Source organism: Schistocerca nitens, chromosome 1 (genome assembly GCF_023898315.1).
Source record: "Schistocerca nitens isolate TAMUIC-IGC-003100 chromosome 1, iqSchNite1.1, whole genome shotgun sequence".
NCBI classification, from domain to species: Eukaryota; Metazoa; Arthropoda; class Insecta; order Orthoptera; family Acrididae; genus Schistocerca; species Schistocerca nitens.
In genome coordinates this window covers 1,299,330,602-1,299,346,205 of record NC_064614.1, presented here as the reverse complement: position 1 = coordinate 1,299,346,205, position 15,604 = coordinate 1,299,330,602, and the positions used below count along the sequence as shown (strand labels likewise).

At 41.7% G+C, this 15,604-nt stretch overlaps 1 protein-coding gene across 7 annotated transcripts in view; it reads right to left on the bottom strand.

The window, feature by feature from the left end:
• LOC126202245 (phosphofurin acidic cluster sorting protein 2) overlaps positions 1-15,604 on the bottom strand; it is a 732,246-nt gene that overhangs the window by 151,601 nt on the left and 565,041 nt on the right. For all 7 annotated transcript variants that reach the window (XM_049936847.1, XM_049936849.1, XM_049936850.1 and 4 more), the window contains exon 7: positions 12,928-13,036. In XM_049936847.1, the coding sequence (XP_049792804.1) occupies positions 12,928-13,036 (109 nt within the window). The remainder of the gene's footprint in view (positions 1-12,927; positions 13,037-15,604) is intronic.

Below are 15,604 nucleotides of genomic sequence, written 5' to 3'. Positions count from 1 at the left end.
TCTCATCTATATGATGAGTAGATTATCCATCCTTTCCAAAACTGTTGTTATTCCATCATGGACTTTCCATTGTTTGACCTTCAGGGACCCTTCATACTGTACTCTTAAGGGAATTTTTACTTTGCAAGATGCAGTTTCTCCAAGGTTTGAATTTCTTTTTTAATCAAAAATTACATTTGTATGCTTTGAGACTTAAGAGCAAGCAGGTTAGTTCCTGAAGGTACTCTAAGTCAGCCTAGGACCATGCAACACATGTACGAGGGTCGGTCAAAAAGTAATGCCTCCCCTTTTTTTTCTACTTAAAGAAATTAAGTTAAGTGAAAAATTTGAATTTGGCGCCATTCCTCAAACCTTCTTCTGCAATCCACTGCAGTAGTAACTTTCTGTGTCAACAGGTGGCAGCACAGCAGAAGTTTGTAAGATGGCCGACATCGATGTTCGTTTGAGACAGCGTTGTGTGATTGAATTCTTGAATGCAGAAGGTGAAACGCCCATACGCATTCATGAAAGACTGAAGAAGGTGTATGGTGTTGTGACAGTGGATGTCAGCACTGTTAGACGATGGGTTCGTCGTTGTAAGGAAGCTGAAGGGCAAACACCGTTGACTGACGAAAAGCGGAGCGGCAGGCCGGTGAGTGCAGTGACTCCACACAACATTCAGCAAGTTGATGACATCATTCGTGGTGACCGTCGGGTGACTGCAGATGAAGTGTGTCGCATTATTTCTCTTAGTAAAGGCAGTGTGATCACGATTATTAAACAATTGGGGTACTCAAAAGTTTGTGCACGGTGGGTTCCAAGAATGTTAACCGATCAGAATAAAGAGGCAAGGAAAACAATAGCCTCCCAACACTTGCAGCGCTTCCGTTTGGAGGGAGATGAGTTTCTGAAAAAAATTGTGACCGGGGACGAAACATGGGTGCATTTTTTTGAACCCGAATCAAAGAGGCAGTCAATGGAGTGGCGTCACACAAGCTCGCCGAGGAAGAAAAAATTCAAAACTGTGCGATCGGCAGGGAAAGTTATGGCAACAGTTTTCTGGGATACAGAGGGTGTGATTCTGGTTGATTTTTCGGAGCAGGGATGCACAATAAATTCTGTTCAATACGTCACAACCCTCAAAAAACTTAAAGCACGTCTTCAGCGAGTTCGCCCAACAAAATCAATGGCAGATGTTCTTCTTTTGCATGACAATGCAAGACCACACACCAGTCGTCACACCTCTGACGAGATTGTCAAAATTGGATGGGAAGTTTTGCCTCATCCCCCATACAGCCCTGACCTGGCACCATCAGACTTCCATCTGTTCGGGCCACTAAAAGAAGCTCATCGTGGGATTCATTTTGAAGATGAGGAGGCCGTCAAAACATCCGTGCGTCAATGGATTAGGAAGCAGAGCTGTGATTTTTACCGTGCTGGGATACATGCCCTTGTTCAAAGATGGACCAAAACTGTAGAGATGGGCGGAGATTACATTGAAAAATGACAAAATGATCCTCAATGTTGTGGTTTTCAACCTATGTAATTGCATTTAAATTTCCTGACAATTAAACGTAGAAAAAAAAATAGGAGGCATTACTTTTTGACTGACCCTCGTATTATGAAATACTGACTGGGTCAGAATTTCTACAGTAGAGATGCATGCACACTAACCTGAAAGCAGATGCAGAGTAAAGAAAAGTAAATAACAAAGGAACAAACCCTAAGATACCGTAAATGATGTATATAGTGCAAGTTAGTATTAACAGCACGCGCAATGGAAAATGTTGCAATCAAATAAAACATTATATAAGTAGTTTCCTGCACACTTTTCATCTTACAGGTACCATTGTTTCTGGAGTGGAATATCTAAAGTGTTTGAATAACTGTTTTGAGCTTAGTCATGAATATAAAAAATATGCATTCGGTCCTGTAAGTGGAGGAGCAAAGAAGAATTTTCTTCTTCAACAGTTTTATAAAAATTAACAATTGCTACATCATTACAGATGAAGAGATTGAAAAAAAAAATGGGATGAGATAAAGGAAATTATTCAGATACTCAAAACGTGAAAATTTATCTGTGGCAGGTGACAAATCAGTAGTAGGAAAAGGAAGAGAAGGAAAAATTGTAGGATAACATGTACATGGGGAAGGGAATGAAAAGGAAGCCACATGGCATAACTTTGCACAGAGCATAATTTAATCATAACCAATCATCTGTTTTTGAATCATGAAAGAATGAAAGAAGGTTGGCTATGTCAAAAAGACCTGGAGACACCAGAATGATTGAGTTTGATTATGTGATGGTAAAAACAGAAATTTCTAAACAGACTTTGAACTGCAAGACAATTCCAGGGACAGATGTGAACTCTGACCATAATTTGACTACTAACTGCAGACTAAACTGAAAAAATTTGCAAAAAGATAGAAAATTAAGGAGCTAGGACCTTGATAAATTGAAGGAATCAGAGATCAGTAAGAATTTCAGAGGGGGCAACAGTGGACTTAAACATGGGCAAGGAATAGCACAGGAAACAAATGGGTAGCTTTGAGAGATGAAATAATTAAGGAAGTAGAAGATCACAAAGGTGAAAAAACAAAACCTAGGAAAAATCCTTGGATAATTTAGGAAATACTGAATTTGACAAAAGGGGAAAATACAAAAATTGCAACAAATGAAGCAGGCAAGGAGAATATCGTCATTAAAATGAGACTGACAGGGGGTGCAAAATGGCTAAACAGGAATGCCTAGAGGGCAAATGCAAGGCTGTAGAAGCAAGTGTAACTAGAGGAAAGCCACATGCTGACAATAAGGAAATTAGAGAGACCTTTGGAGAAGAGAGAAGCACCTGCATAAGTATTGAGAGCTCAGATGGCAAGCCAGTATTAAGCATAGATGGGACAGCTGAAAAGTGGAAGGAATATGTAAAGGATCTATATAAGGTGAATGAACTTGAGAACAGTATTATAGAAATAGAAGACTAATTGGGAAAGGGGGTGAGCTGAATTGGGAGAGATGACACTGTGAGAAGAACCTGACAGAACACAAGGATCTAAGTTCACAACATTCCCTCAGAATTATTGAGTTCCTTGGGAGGCCCACCCATGACAAAGTTATTCATCAACGGAGTAAGCAAGATATGCAAGACAGACAAAAACCCTCAGATATCAGGAAGTAAGTTGATGGCTAATAAAATTATGTGGTTGCGAGCCTGGAAAAGCCGTAATTGTTGTTGAAACACATAGCACACATCCAATCACTGCCACAGGTGATAAACATCACACACTTGTTGACGATCTGATTCAAAATGAGCGGCAAAACACACTAAAGTGTATTGAAAATCATATTGGAATATCGGAGGAACGTGTCGGCCTCATTACTGAACAATCAGGAAATTGTAAAATCTATGCACAATAGGTATAATGCCGTCTCACAGATAAGAACAAACAGCACCAATTAGAATGCTGTGGGCAACTTTGCAATGCTACCGTGATGAAGGAGACGATTTCCATCTGAATATTGTGATGAAGGATGAGACATGGATCCATCATTAAGCCCCAGAAGAGGAAAGATAAGAGTGCCGAATTTTAACCTCTGTCTTCTCCTCAGGCAAACAGTTCGAAAAACAAACATCTGGAGAGAGGGGGAAAAAACCAGAGAGAGAGAAAGAAAGAAAAAAAAAGGAAAATCTTGTGACTGTGTTTTGGGATGCTGATCAAGTTTATGTGGTACCAAGTTTATCTGGTACAAGGGGCAACAGTAAATTATTCTCAGTAAGTACAGACTGTAAAAGACCTTCGGTGTAGAGGCATCCTGACATCAATAATCCTGCAACATGACAGTGCTCACCCACACATCTCACATGCAACTGAAGAGGCTCTGTGAAACCTCCACACCCGGCTTCGTTCCCCCATCTTGCACCTTGCATTTATTTATTTATAGCCTATACTCAACAGAGACTTCAAGGCTAATCAGTACACCTCGGCCGATGAAGTGAAGGCAGATGTCAAGTCCTGGATTCGAGAAATGCCGGAAGAATTTTTCAGTGAGACCATGAAAACACTTGTTGCACATTGGGAGAAATATTAATATACAATTATGAAACTTTAAAGAACTGTACTCTAACATAATTTTTTCCCCGATCTTTCTACTAGTTTTTGCTTATGTTCTACAAGCATATGTGCATTACTCTCCAGCCTACCCTCTTCACAATCCCAATCGTAAAGAAGGTAGGTGTGCTTACAGGTGATGACACTACCAAACCGTCAGTTTAACCCTAAGTACCATTGGTTGTCTTGTGACAGCCAGAGCGAGAGCACCAGCAGCAGCGAGTACTGTTTGTATAAAGCGTTTATTTTGCATTTTGTTTACGACCTTCCACTAAGGAAGGGATTCTATTTGTGTTTATCTGCTCTGCATAGAAACTAACAGTTCTTGATCGTTAGGAGAGAAATTTATTTTGTACTTATTTGCTGCGCTTAGCTTTTAAATAGTTTTTCTGGGAAAACCTAGCGTAGTTTTCGCGTCTCGTATTTCAGTGAGTGTTTCTTGATTATCAGAGTAGCTCATCAGACGATTATCTTGGGAATTTGTCACCGTATAGAGTAGGGTAAACATAGTCATGTGTAGGGACTGTGGTTGTTGTGAGCGGACGCAAGGAGAATTGGCCACTCTTCGGGGGCAGGTGGAGGCTTTGTCTGTTAGGCTCATCGAGCTCGAGGCGCAGGCGTCGGCTCGTAGTGGCGTTGGGGCAACTGTGGTGAGACCTATGCCTACTTCGGTGGCCTTGGAATCACATGGAACCCCTGATGTCGCTGCGTCTTCCGGCAGTGAGCATCTTACCAGTCAGCCATCACTCCAGGGTGAATGGCGGACAGTGGTGGGCTCGCGCGTGCCTGGCCGAAAGGCGAAGGTGGGATCTGGCCGCGTGGCAGCTGCCTTACCCCTTTCCAACAGGTACGGGGTGCTTCGTAGTTGTGATGACATCGTTTCCGAGCCACCACAGAATGCCTCGCCTGTTGGGCCAGTGGCCGATTCTCCGGCAAGGTCCCGACAGTCACAGAGGGAGGGCCTATTAGTTATAGGGAGCTCCAACGTTAGGCGGGTTATGGAGCCCCTCAGGAAAATAGCGGGTAGGTCGGGGAAGAATGCCAGTGTGCACTCGGTGTGCTTGCCGGGGGGTCTCGTCCGTAATGTGGAGGAGGCCCTTCCGGCAGCTATTGAACGCACTGGGTGTGACCGGCTGCAGATAGTAGCACATGTCGGAACGAATGACGCCTGCCGCTTGGGTTCTGAGGCCATCCTTGGTTCCTTCCGGCGGCTGGCTGATTTGGTGAAGACAACCAGCATCGCACGCGGAGTGCAAGCTGAGCTTAATATCTGCAGCATAGTGCCCAGAGTCGATCGCGGTCCTCTGGTTTGGAGCCGTGTGGAGGGTCTAAACCAGAGGCTCAGACGACTCTGCGACTATAATGGTTGCAAATTCATCGACCTCCGTTATTGGGTGGAGAACTGTAGGGCCTCCCTAGACAGGTCAGGCGTGCACTACACACCGGAAGCAGCTACTAGGGTAGCAGAGTACGTGTGGCGTGCACACGGGGGTTTTTTAGGTTAGAGGGACCCCCCCTTGGGCGAAACGATAAAATACCTGACGGCTTACCAGAGAGAACATCAGCATCGTTGATAAAGAACGTCCGTCCTCAGAGACCAAAAACAGGAAAAGTTAACGTAATATTGGTAAACTGCAGGAGTATCCAGGGCAAGGTTCCTGAATTAGTATCGCTTATTGAAGGAAATAGTGCGCATATAGTATTAGGAACGGAAAGTTGGTTAAAACCGGAAGTGAACAGTAACAAAATCCTAGACACAGAATGGAATATATACCGCAAGGATAGGATAAACGCCAATGGTGGAGGAGTATTTATAGCAGTAAAGAATTCAATAATATCCAGTGAAGTTATTAGCGAATGCGAATGTGAAATAATCTGGGTTAAGTTAAGTATCAAAGGTGGGTCAGATATGATAGTCGGATGCTTCTATAGACCACCTGCATCAGCAACCGTAGTAGTTGAGCGCCTCAGAGAGAACCTGCAGAACGTCGTGAAGAAGTTTCGTGATCATACTATTGTAATAGGGGGAGACTTCAATCTACCAGGTATAGAATGGGATAGTCACACAATCAGAACTGGAGCCAGGGACAGAGACTCTTGTGACATCCTGACTGCCTTGTCCGAGAATTACTTCGAGCAGATAGTTAGAGAACCAACTCGTGAAGCTAACGTTTTAGACCTCATAGCAACAAATAGACCGGAACTTTTCGACTCCGTGAATGTAGAAGAGGGTATCAGTGATCATAAGTCAGTGGTTGCATCAATGACTACAAGTGTAATAAGAAATGCCAAGAAAGGAAGGAAAATATATTTGCTTAACAAGAGTGATAGGGCACAAATCGCAGAATATCTGAGTGACCACCATCAAACGTTCATTTCTGAGGAAGAGGATGTGGAACAAAAATGGAAAAAATTCAGAAACATCGTCCAGTACACCTTAGATAAGTTCGTACCGACTAAGGTCCAAAGCGAGGGGAAAGATCCACCGTGGTATAACAATCATGTACGAAAGGTACTACGGAAACAAAGAAAGCTTCATCATAGGTTTAAGAGTAGTCGAATCATAGCTGATAAGGAAAAGCTGAACGAAGCGAAAAAGAGCGTAAAGAGAGCAATGAGAGAAGCATTCAACGAATTCGAACATAAAACATTGGCAAACAATCTAAACAAGAACCCTAAAAAGTTTTGGTCATATGTAAAATCGGTAAGCCAATCTAAATCCCCTATTCAGTCACTCGTTGACCACGATGGCACCGAAACAGAGGACGACCGAAGAAAGGCAGAAATACTGAATTCAGTGTTCCGAAACTGTTTCACTGCGGAAAATCGTAACATGGTCCCTGACTTCAGCCGTCGCACGGACGCCAAAATGGAAAATATTGAAATAAACTATATCGGAATTGAAAAACAACTGCTATAAGCGGAAAAGCATCCGGACCAGACGAGATACCCGTAAGATTCTACAGTGATTATGCTAAAGAACTTGCCCCCTTTCTATCAGCAATTTATCGTAGATCTCTGGAAGAACGTAAAGTACCTAGCGACTGGAAGAAAGCGCAGGTTGTTCCCATTTTCAAGAAGGGTCATAAATCAGATGCGAATTATTATAGGCCTATTTCACTTACGTCAATCTGTTGTAGAATAATGGAACATGTTTTATGTTCTCGTATTATGACGTTCTTAGATAATACAAGTCTCCTTCATCATAACCAACATGGATTCCGCAAACAGAGATCATGTGAAACTCAGCTCGCCCTATTTGTCCAAGAAATTCACAGTGCCGTAGACACTGGCGAGCAGATTGATGCCGTATTCCTGGACTTCAGGAAGGCGTTTGATACGGTTCCGCACTTACGTTTAGTGAAAAAAATACGAGCTTACGGAATATCGGACCAGGTTTGTGATTGGATTCAGGATTTCCTAGAAGAAAGAACACAACATGTCATTCTTAACGGTTCAAAATCTGCAGATGTAGAGGTAATTTCGGGAGTACCGCAAGGAAGCGTGATAGGACCTTTATTGTTTACAATATACATAAATGACTTAGTTGACAACATCGGTAGCTCCGTGAGGCTATTTGCAGATGACACGGTTGTCTACAAGAAAGTAGCAACATCAGAAGACTCGTACGTACTCCAGGAAGACCTGCAGAGGATTAATGAATGGTGCGACAGCTGGCAGCTTTCCCTAAACGTAGATAAATGTAATATAATGCGCATACATAGGGGCAGAAATCCATTCCAGTACGATTATGCCATAGGTGGTAAATCATTGGAAGCGGTAACGACCGTAAAATACTTAGGAGTTACTATCCGGAGCGATCTGAAGTGGAATGATCACATAAAACAAATAGTGGGAGAAGCAGGCGCCAGGTTGAGATTCATAGGAAGAATTCTAAGAAAATGTGACTCATCGACGAAAGAAGTAGCTTATAAAACGCTTGTTCGTCCGATTCTTGAGTATTGCTCATCAGTATGGGACCCTTACCAGGTTGGATTAATAGAAGAGATAGACATGATCCAGCGAAAAGCAGCGCGATTCGTCATGGGGACATTTAGTCAGCGCGAGAGCGTTACGGAGATGCTGAACAAGCTCCAGTGGCGGACACTTCAAGAAAGGCGTTACGCAATACGGAGAGGTTTATTATCGAAATTACGAGAGAGCACATTCCGGGAAGAGATGGGCAACATATTACTACCGCCCACATATATCTCGCGTAATGATCACAATGAAAAGATCCGAGAAATTAGAGCAAATACGGAGACTTACAAGCAGTCGTTCTTCCCACGCACAATTCGTGAATGGAACAGGGAAGGGGGGATCAGATAGTGGTACAATAAGTACCCTCCGCCACACACCGTAAGGTGGCTCGTGGAGTATAGATGTAGATGTAGATGTAGATGTAGGTTTCTGGCTGACACCACCATTTTATTAATTTTTTAAAGTACTATAGACTTTAGCATGAAACCACCGGTGCTGTTGCAAGACAGACATATCTAGTGGTACAATGAGATAGTTCTATGAACGCAGTACACTGTAGCAGTGTCACTGTACTCAAGCCCACAGTCAGTGTAGAGATATTACAATGTGATTATAGGAGATACTGACATGTGAGGTTTTTTTTATATATATATATGATATGGTTATAATAGAGGGAAACATTCCACGTAGGAAAAATATATCTAAAAACAAAGATGATGTGACTTACCAAATGAAAGTGCTGGCAGGTCGACAGACACACAAACGAACACAAACATACACACAAAATTCAAGCTTTCGCAACAAACTGTTGCCTCATCAGGAAAGAGGGAAGGAGAGGGAAAGACGAAACGATGTGGGTTTTAAGGGAGAAGGTAAGGAGTCATTCCAATCCCAGGAGCGGAAAGACTTACCTTAGGGGGAAAAACGGACGGGTATACACTCGCACACACACACATATCCATCCACACATATACAGACACAAGCAGACATCTCACAAGCAGACATATTTAAAGACAAAGAGTTTGGGCAGAGATGTCAGTCGAGGCAGAAGTGCAGAGGCAAAGATGTTGTTGAATGACAGGTTAGGTATGAGTGGCGGCAACTTGAAATTAGCGGAGATTGAGGCCTGGTGGATAACGGGAAGAGAGGATATATTGAAGAGCAAGTTCCCATCTCCGGAGTTCGGATAGGTTGGTGTTAGTGGGAAGTATCCAGATAACCCGGACGGTGTAACACTGCGCCAAGATGTGCTGGCCGTGCACCAAGGCATGTTTAGCCACAGGGTGATCCTCATTACCAACAAACACTGTCTGCCTGTGTCCATTCATGCGAATGGACAGTTTGTTGCTGGTCATTCCCACATAGAATGCATCACAGTGTAGGCAGGTCAGTTGGTAGATCACGTGGGTGCTTTCACACGTGGCTCTGCCTTTGATCGTGTACGCCTTCCGGGTTACAGGACTGGAGTACGTGGTGGTGGGAGGGTGCATGGGACAGGTTTTACACCGGGGGCGGTTACAAGGGTAGGAGCCAGAGGGTAGGGAAGGTGGTTTGGAGATTTCATAGGGATGAACTAAGAGGTTATGAAGGTTAGGTGGACGGCGGAAAGACACTCTTGGTGGAGTGGGGAGGATTTCATGAAGGATGGATCTCATGAAGGATGGATCTCATTTCAGGGCAGGATTTGAGGAAGTCGTATCCCTGCTGGAGAGCCACATTCAAAATCTGATCCAGTCCCGGAAAGTATCCTGTCACAAGTGGGGCACTTTTGTGGTTCTTCTGTGGGAGGTTCTGGGTTTGAGAGGATGAGGAAGTGGCTCTGGTTATTTGCTTCTGTACCAGGTCGGGAGGGTAGTTGCGGGATGCGAAAGCTGTTGTCAGGTTGTTGGTGTAATGCTTCAGGGATTCCGGACTGGAGCAGATTTGTTTGCCACGAAGACCTAGGCTGTAGGGAAGGGACCGTTTGATGTGGAATGGGTGGCAGCTGTCATAAGGTAAGTCTTTCCGCTCCCGGGATTGGAATGACTCCTTACCTTCTCCCTTAAAACCCACATCCTTTCGTCTTTCCCTCTCCTTCCCTCTTTCCTGATGAGGCAACAGTTTGTTGCGAAAGCTTGAATTTTGTGTGTATGTTTGTGTTCGTTTGTGTGTCTGTCGACCTGCCAGCACTTTCATTTGGTAAGTCACATCATCTTTGTTTTTAGATATATTTTTCCTACGTGGAATGTTTCCCTCTATTTTATATATATATATATATATATATATATATATATATATATATATATATATATATATATATATTTTATGGCCATATTGTCGTGATCATGGACAGTGAAATATCTTAAGGTATTGTAAAGCAAATTTGAGTACTGTGGAAATGAAACCACTGGGACACTATGTAATTGTGATAGAAGTTTTATTAAATTTTAGGCTCATTTTTGCTTGTTAATTAGTACAACAATGAGGTGACAAACATCATGGGATGGCAATACGCACATATACAGATGCTGGTAGAATCATGTACACATGGTATAAAATGGCAGTGCTTTGATTGAACACTCATTTGTACGAGTAGGTAAGAGTTGATGGTAGGGTTCAAGAGTGGCGGAGATCCCGTGGACCCATTGAGCCAAGTTTTCAACAAGACACTGTGCAAGCTAATGGGGGCTCCATAATGGTGTGGGCTGTGTTTATATGGAATGAACTGGATCCTCTGATCCAACTGAACCAATCACTGACTGGAAATGGTTATGTTTGGCTGCTTGGAGACCTCCTTCGACCATTTACGTTCATCATGTTTCCGAACAACAATGGAATTTTTATGGATGACAATGTGCCATGCCAACAGGCCACAGTCATTCGCAATTGGTTTGAGGAACATTCTGGACAATTCAAGTGATTGGGCCACCCAAATCAGCCAACATGAATCTCAACGAATACCTGTGGGCCATAAGCAAGAGGTCAGTTTGTGCACAAAATCCTGCACTGAAAACACTTTTGCAATTATGGACAGCTATATAAGCAGCATGGCTCAATATTTCTACAGGGGAGCTCCAATGACTTGTTGCTTCCATGCTCTGTTGAGTCGCTACAGTATGCAGGGCAAAAGGAGCTCCAACATGATATTAAAAGGCACCCCATAACCTTTGTCACCACAAAGTATAATTTGTTTCATGCAATTTGAGTTCATGGTTATTTTGAGGTGTGAGATTGAGTGTAGGAAAAATGTGAATTTGTTTTCAAATATATCACATGAAACAGTGGGTGGACACTGTACGCCAATACAGGCTACTTTTGTGAAGATTTTTAAAATTATATTTGTTTTCAAATTGTTGGGGTTAAAAGGATAATAAGTCATGGCTGCAGAATATTGACAAATTATTTAGATAAAATTGCAAAAACTGGTAGAAGTCAACCTCAGGGAATATCAGTTTGGGTTCTGGAGAAATCTGAAAGCATACTGATCCTACAACTTATCACTGATGATTGGGTGAAGAAAGGCAAACTAAAGTTTGTGACACTGTAGATTCAGAGAAAGCTTTTGGAAATATGGACAGGACTACACTCTTTGAAATTTTCAGGGTAGCCGGGATAAAATACAGGGAGCAGAAGTTTAAGTACAACTCATACAGAAACTCTATTGCATTGGAGTCTACAGACATGAAAGAAAAGCCACAGTTGAAATGGGAGTGAAGACAGGGTTGTAGTCTATCTTAATTAATGTTATTCAATCAGTGCACTGAGCAAGCAGTAAAGCAAAAAGTAAAATTTGGAGAGGGACTTAAAATTCAGGAAGAAATAACAACTTTGGTGTTTCCCCATGACATTGTAATTTTGTCAGATACAGCAAAAGACTTTGAAGAGCTGTTGAAGGTAATGGGTAGTGTCTTGGAAAGACAATATAAGATGGACATCGACAGAAATAAAACAAGGGTAATGGAATGTAGACTAATTAAACCAGGTGATACTGAGGGAATTATATTAAGAAGCAATACACTAAATATTGATTTAAATGTTAGGAAGTCTTTTCTGAAGGTATTTGTCTTGAGTGTAGGCTTGTATGGCAGTTACAAGCAAACAACAGACAATTTCGACAATGAGAACATAGAATCTTTTGAAATGTGTTGCTACAGAAGATGCTGAAGATTAGATGGGTAGATCAAACAATGAATGAGGAGGGACAGAATCAAACTGGGAAGAAATGAACCAGTCTTCAGACTGATGACAATGGCCGAATGAGAGCAAGTATGAGTTAGCTTGAAGTAATGTTTGCAGATTTTCCCACTTAAAATTTTCAGCTTATACTGTAAATCTTCCCCCCCCCCCCCCCCCTCCTAAATATCTTGTAATGCCAGTATTATTCTAACCTTAAGCAGTTATGATGCGATGAATTACATTTGTGAGAATATGAATTGCTGCTGTTCTCTCATGTGCTGGTGAATAACTGTCATCCAGCTCTGCAACAATTGGGCATTAAATGAGATGACACATTCTTATGCTGAAGATAATGTCATTATGGTGTCCAATCCACATTTACTGCCACTATATGCATGAGAACCATGATATTACCCTTTTATGTTAAAAGCACATACACTTCTACACTATACTGCCTTGACACGGAATTGTTGTAACCCTTTTGTTTCAGTTCTGCACAGTGAGCCATTTCTTTCTATTACGGGATCCATTTTGTATATTGCAAATAGTCAAAAGATTATATTTTCATAAATGCTCTCTTAATCAATTTTACACTAAATCATATTGCAAAACTAGTTCATTACCTTTCCTGTGCAACTGCTAGATGCTGAGATACGTAGATATTTACATAGTTTAAAAATTTACACAGTTTAAAATACGCACCATGTAGCTTCTGTCCTATTTCCACTTGGTCATTGTCAAGGCCTTGAAGGTCTTCAGTAACTCTGAACCTCTTCAACAGAGCAATAAATTTCTGCTTCAAGTTACGTTGCTGAAACAAAAATTCAAAAGATTTGATAGGAACACTTATCAGTACTTTACTATAAAAGATAACGTGTATGTGGAATAGTATTTTTTTTTTATGCTTTGTAGACTTCCAGCAATATTAAATACTGCTTATCTCTACAATTTCCTTGACACAGATCAGAAACAAAACAATTCCTCTGTAATTAACTTGCTGATCATTTTTATATTCCAATAGCATACATCCTACAAATATTGGACAACTGATGGTTGGTTTTACTGTGTATTCAGTCATCAAATATAGTTTCGATTTTCAAATGCATTACATTCTTAATCTTGCACATACATAAACTACACACAAAACAAACAGCAGTTTATTTATCTAAAAGACAAACATCAATATGAACAACATATATAGACAGAAATTTACAGCTCCTTGAATTATCTCACTTTATAAAATCTATGGTACTGTGAATTTTATTGTTTTATTTAATATGCCACTGATTCATTTTACACTGTCAAGAGTTTGTTGAGTAATCTAAAGTCAACGTGAAACGTGTCTTCCGGGCACATCCGGTTTCGTGTGAATTACGTGAAGACCCTTATTTAATCTTGACACTTTTGTTGCGATGATCAAAAAATTTAACTATATCTCAATTTTGAGGATCATTTTAGTTTTATAAATAAGGCACAGGAAGCCTGAAAACATTCTTAACGAAATCTTTACTGTATGTTTGATCATGAACTTATGGTCGTTTTTGTTTGATGTTCTGTGGAGAACCTAGTCATTCCATATTTTTACAGTCCACTTAACCTTCAACATCTTTCCACAGCTCTCACATGCTCTGTTCACAACCAGTCAAAAGCACCATTAAGAATGGATTCTGCCACCTCAAACTAATACTGCAACTGTCAAACAAGAACCCAATATCTGACCAACACAAGTATTATCCTAACTCCTCCGCTAAGCACCACATCCTACCGAAGACCAGTCACTTGGAGCACAGAGGGCAATGTGCTAGAATGAAGCTTCCTGGCAGATTAAAACAATGTGCCGGTCCAAGACTCGAACTTGAGACCTTTGCCTTTCACTGGCAAGTGCTCTACCAACTGAGCTACCGAAGCACGACTCATGACCCGGCCTCACAGCTATACTTCCACTAGTACCTCATCTCCTACCTTCCAAACTTCGCAGAAGCTCTCCTCGTGGTTTCGCAGGAGAGCTTCTGTGAAGTTTGGAAGGTAGGAGATGAGGTTCTGGTGGAAGTAAAGCTGTGAGGACAGGTCATGTGTCCTGCTTGGGTAGCTGAGTTGGTAGAGCTCTTGCCTGGAAAAGGCAAAAGTCCTGAGTTCGAGTCTCAGTCTGGTACACAGTTTTACTCTGCCAGGAAGTTTCATATCGATGCACGCACTGCTGCAGAGTGAAAAATTCATTCTGGAGATGGGCTAGAATATTTTCAATGTAAACTCCCTGTACCCCTATGCTACTGCAGATAGAAAAAACAAGTGTTTGATGACTATTGTGTCACAAGTGTCAACTATCGCAACACGTAAGTCAACTGCAGACAATTAAAGCGGGACACCACACCCTGGACGAGTTCAATCCCAAACACGGTGCAGCAACTGCCTGTCACCATAAGAGGTACTAACCACTTGCTTAACCATCAACTTCAAGAAAACTAAGTGAGGGGACCATTTAAAGAGGTGAGACCACCACAGATGCAAACCCTCCACGAACGACAGTTACTGCGATGACAGGAAATCTCATCAAGACTCATCGACAGCCGACCTGTCGGGGCACTAGTCGACTCGGTGGCTTTCTTTCTTGTAATGTCGGATGCTTATCTTCATCAGTTAAAGAAGATTCCAGGTTGGAATATCAACAACATTATGAAAAGGATAGACTGATCATCTTTGGTCAAAGTCTTGTTCAGAAAGGAAAGAACATCGATCCATTCCATAATATTGTCCAGCTAAAGAAGACTATTTTGTGACGTAGAAGCAACTGTACTGAAAGTCTCAAATGGGAAGTACATCCAGCTGACAGCAACATGTGTTGCAAGAGTAACTATCGCTTACAGAACACACACCTTCAATTTTTTTTTAACATACTACATCATGATGTTATCTTCAGATGAGACTTCTTGCAAGCATCACAAGTAAATGCACGATCAGACTCCAAAAAGCTATTCCAAAAGGCACACATAGCAAAGACATAGCTCTGGTCTACCATTTGTCACTGAAGACATTGTTATTTGGTCGTCATCAATGAGACTACTTCCAATCATTAATCAAGATGCTCAGTTGAACTGTGAAGGTTTGGTCAACTGCAAAAAGCTACTCAGGTCACAATGGAAATCTACATACCAGCAAAGATTATAAGCATTGTAAGAGGTCAAGGAGAACTTTGTAGCACTAAATGTCCTGATTCATGAGCATCCACAACTCTTCCCCATAGGTAAGTGCATAGGGGCAGCCAAATCAGTCTAGTAAGGGCAGTTTACTGCCTCTACAAAGACTCTGTTTTACCACTACAGACAATGCAGGGGAGGAAGTTACTAGTGTCTGATCTGATCTGATCTGATCTGATCTGACT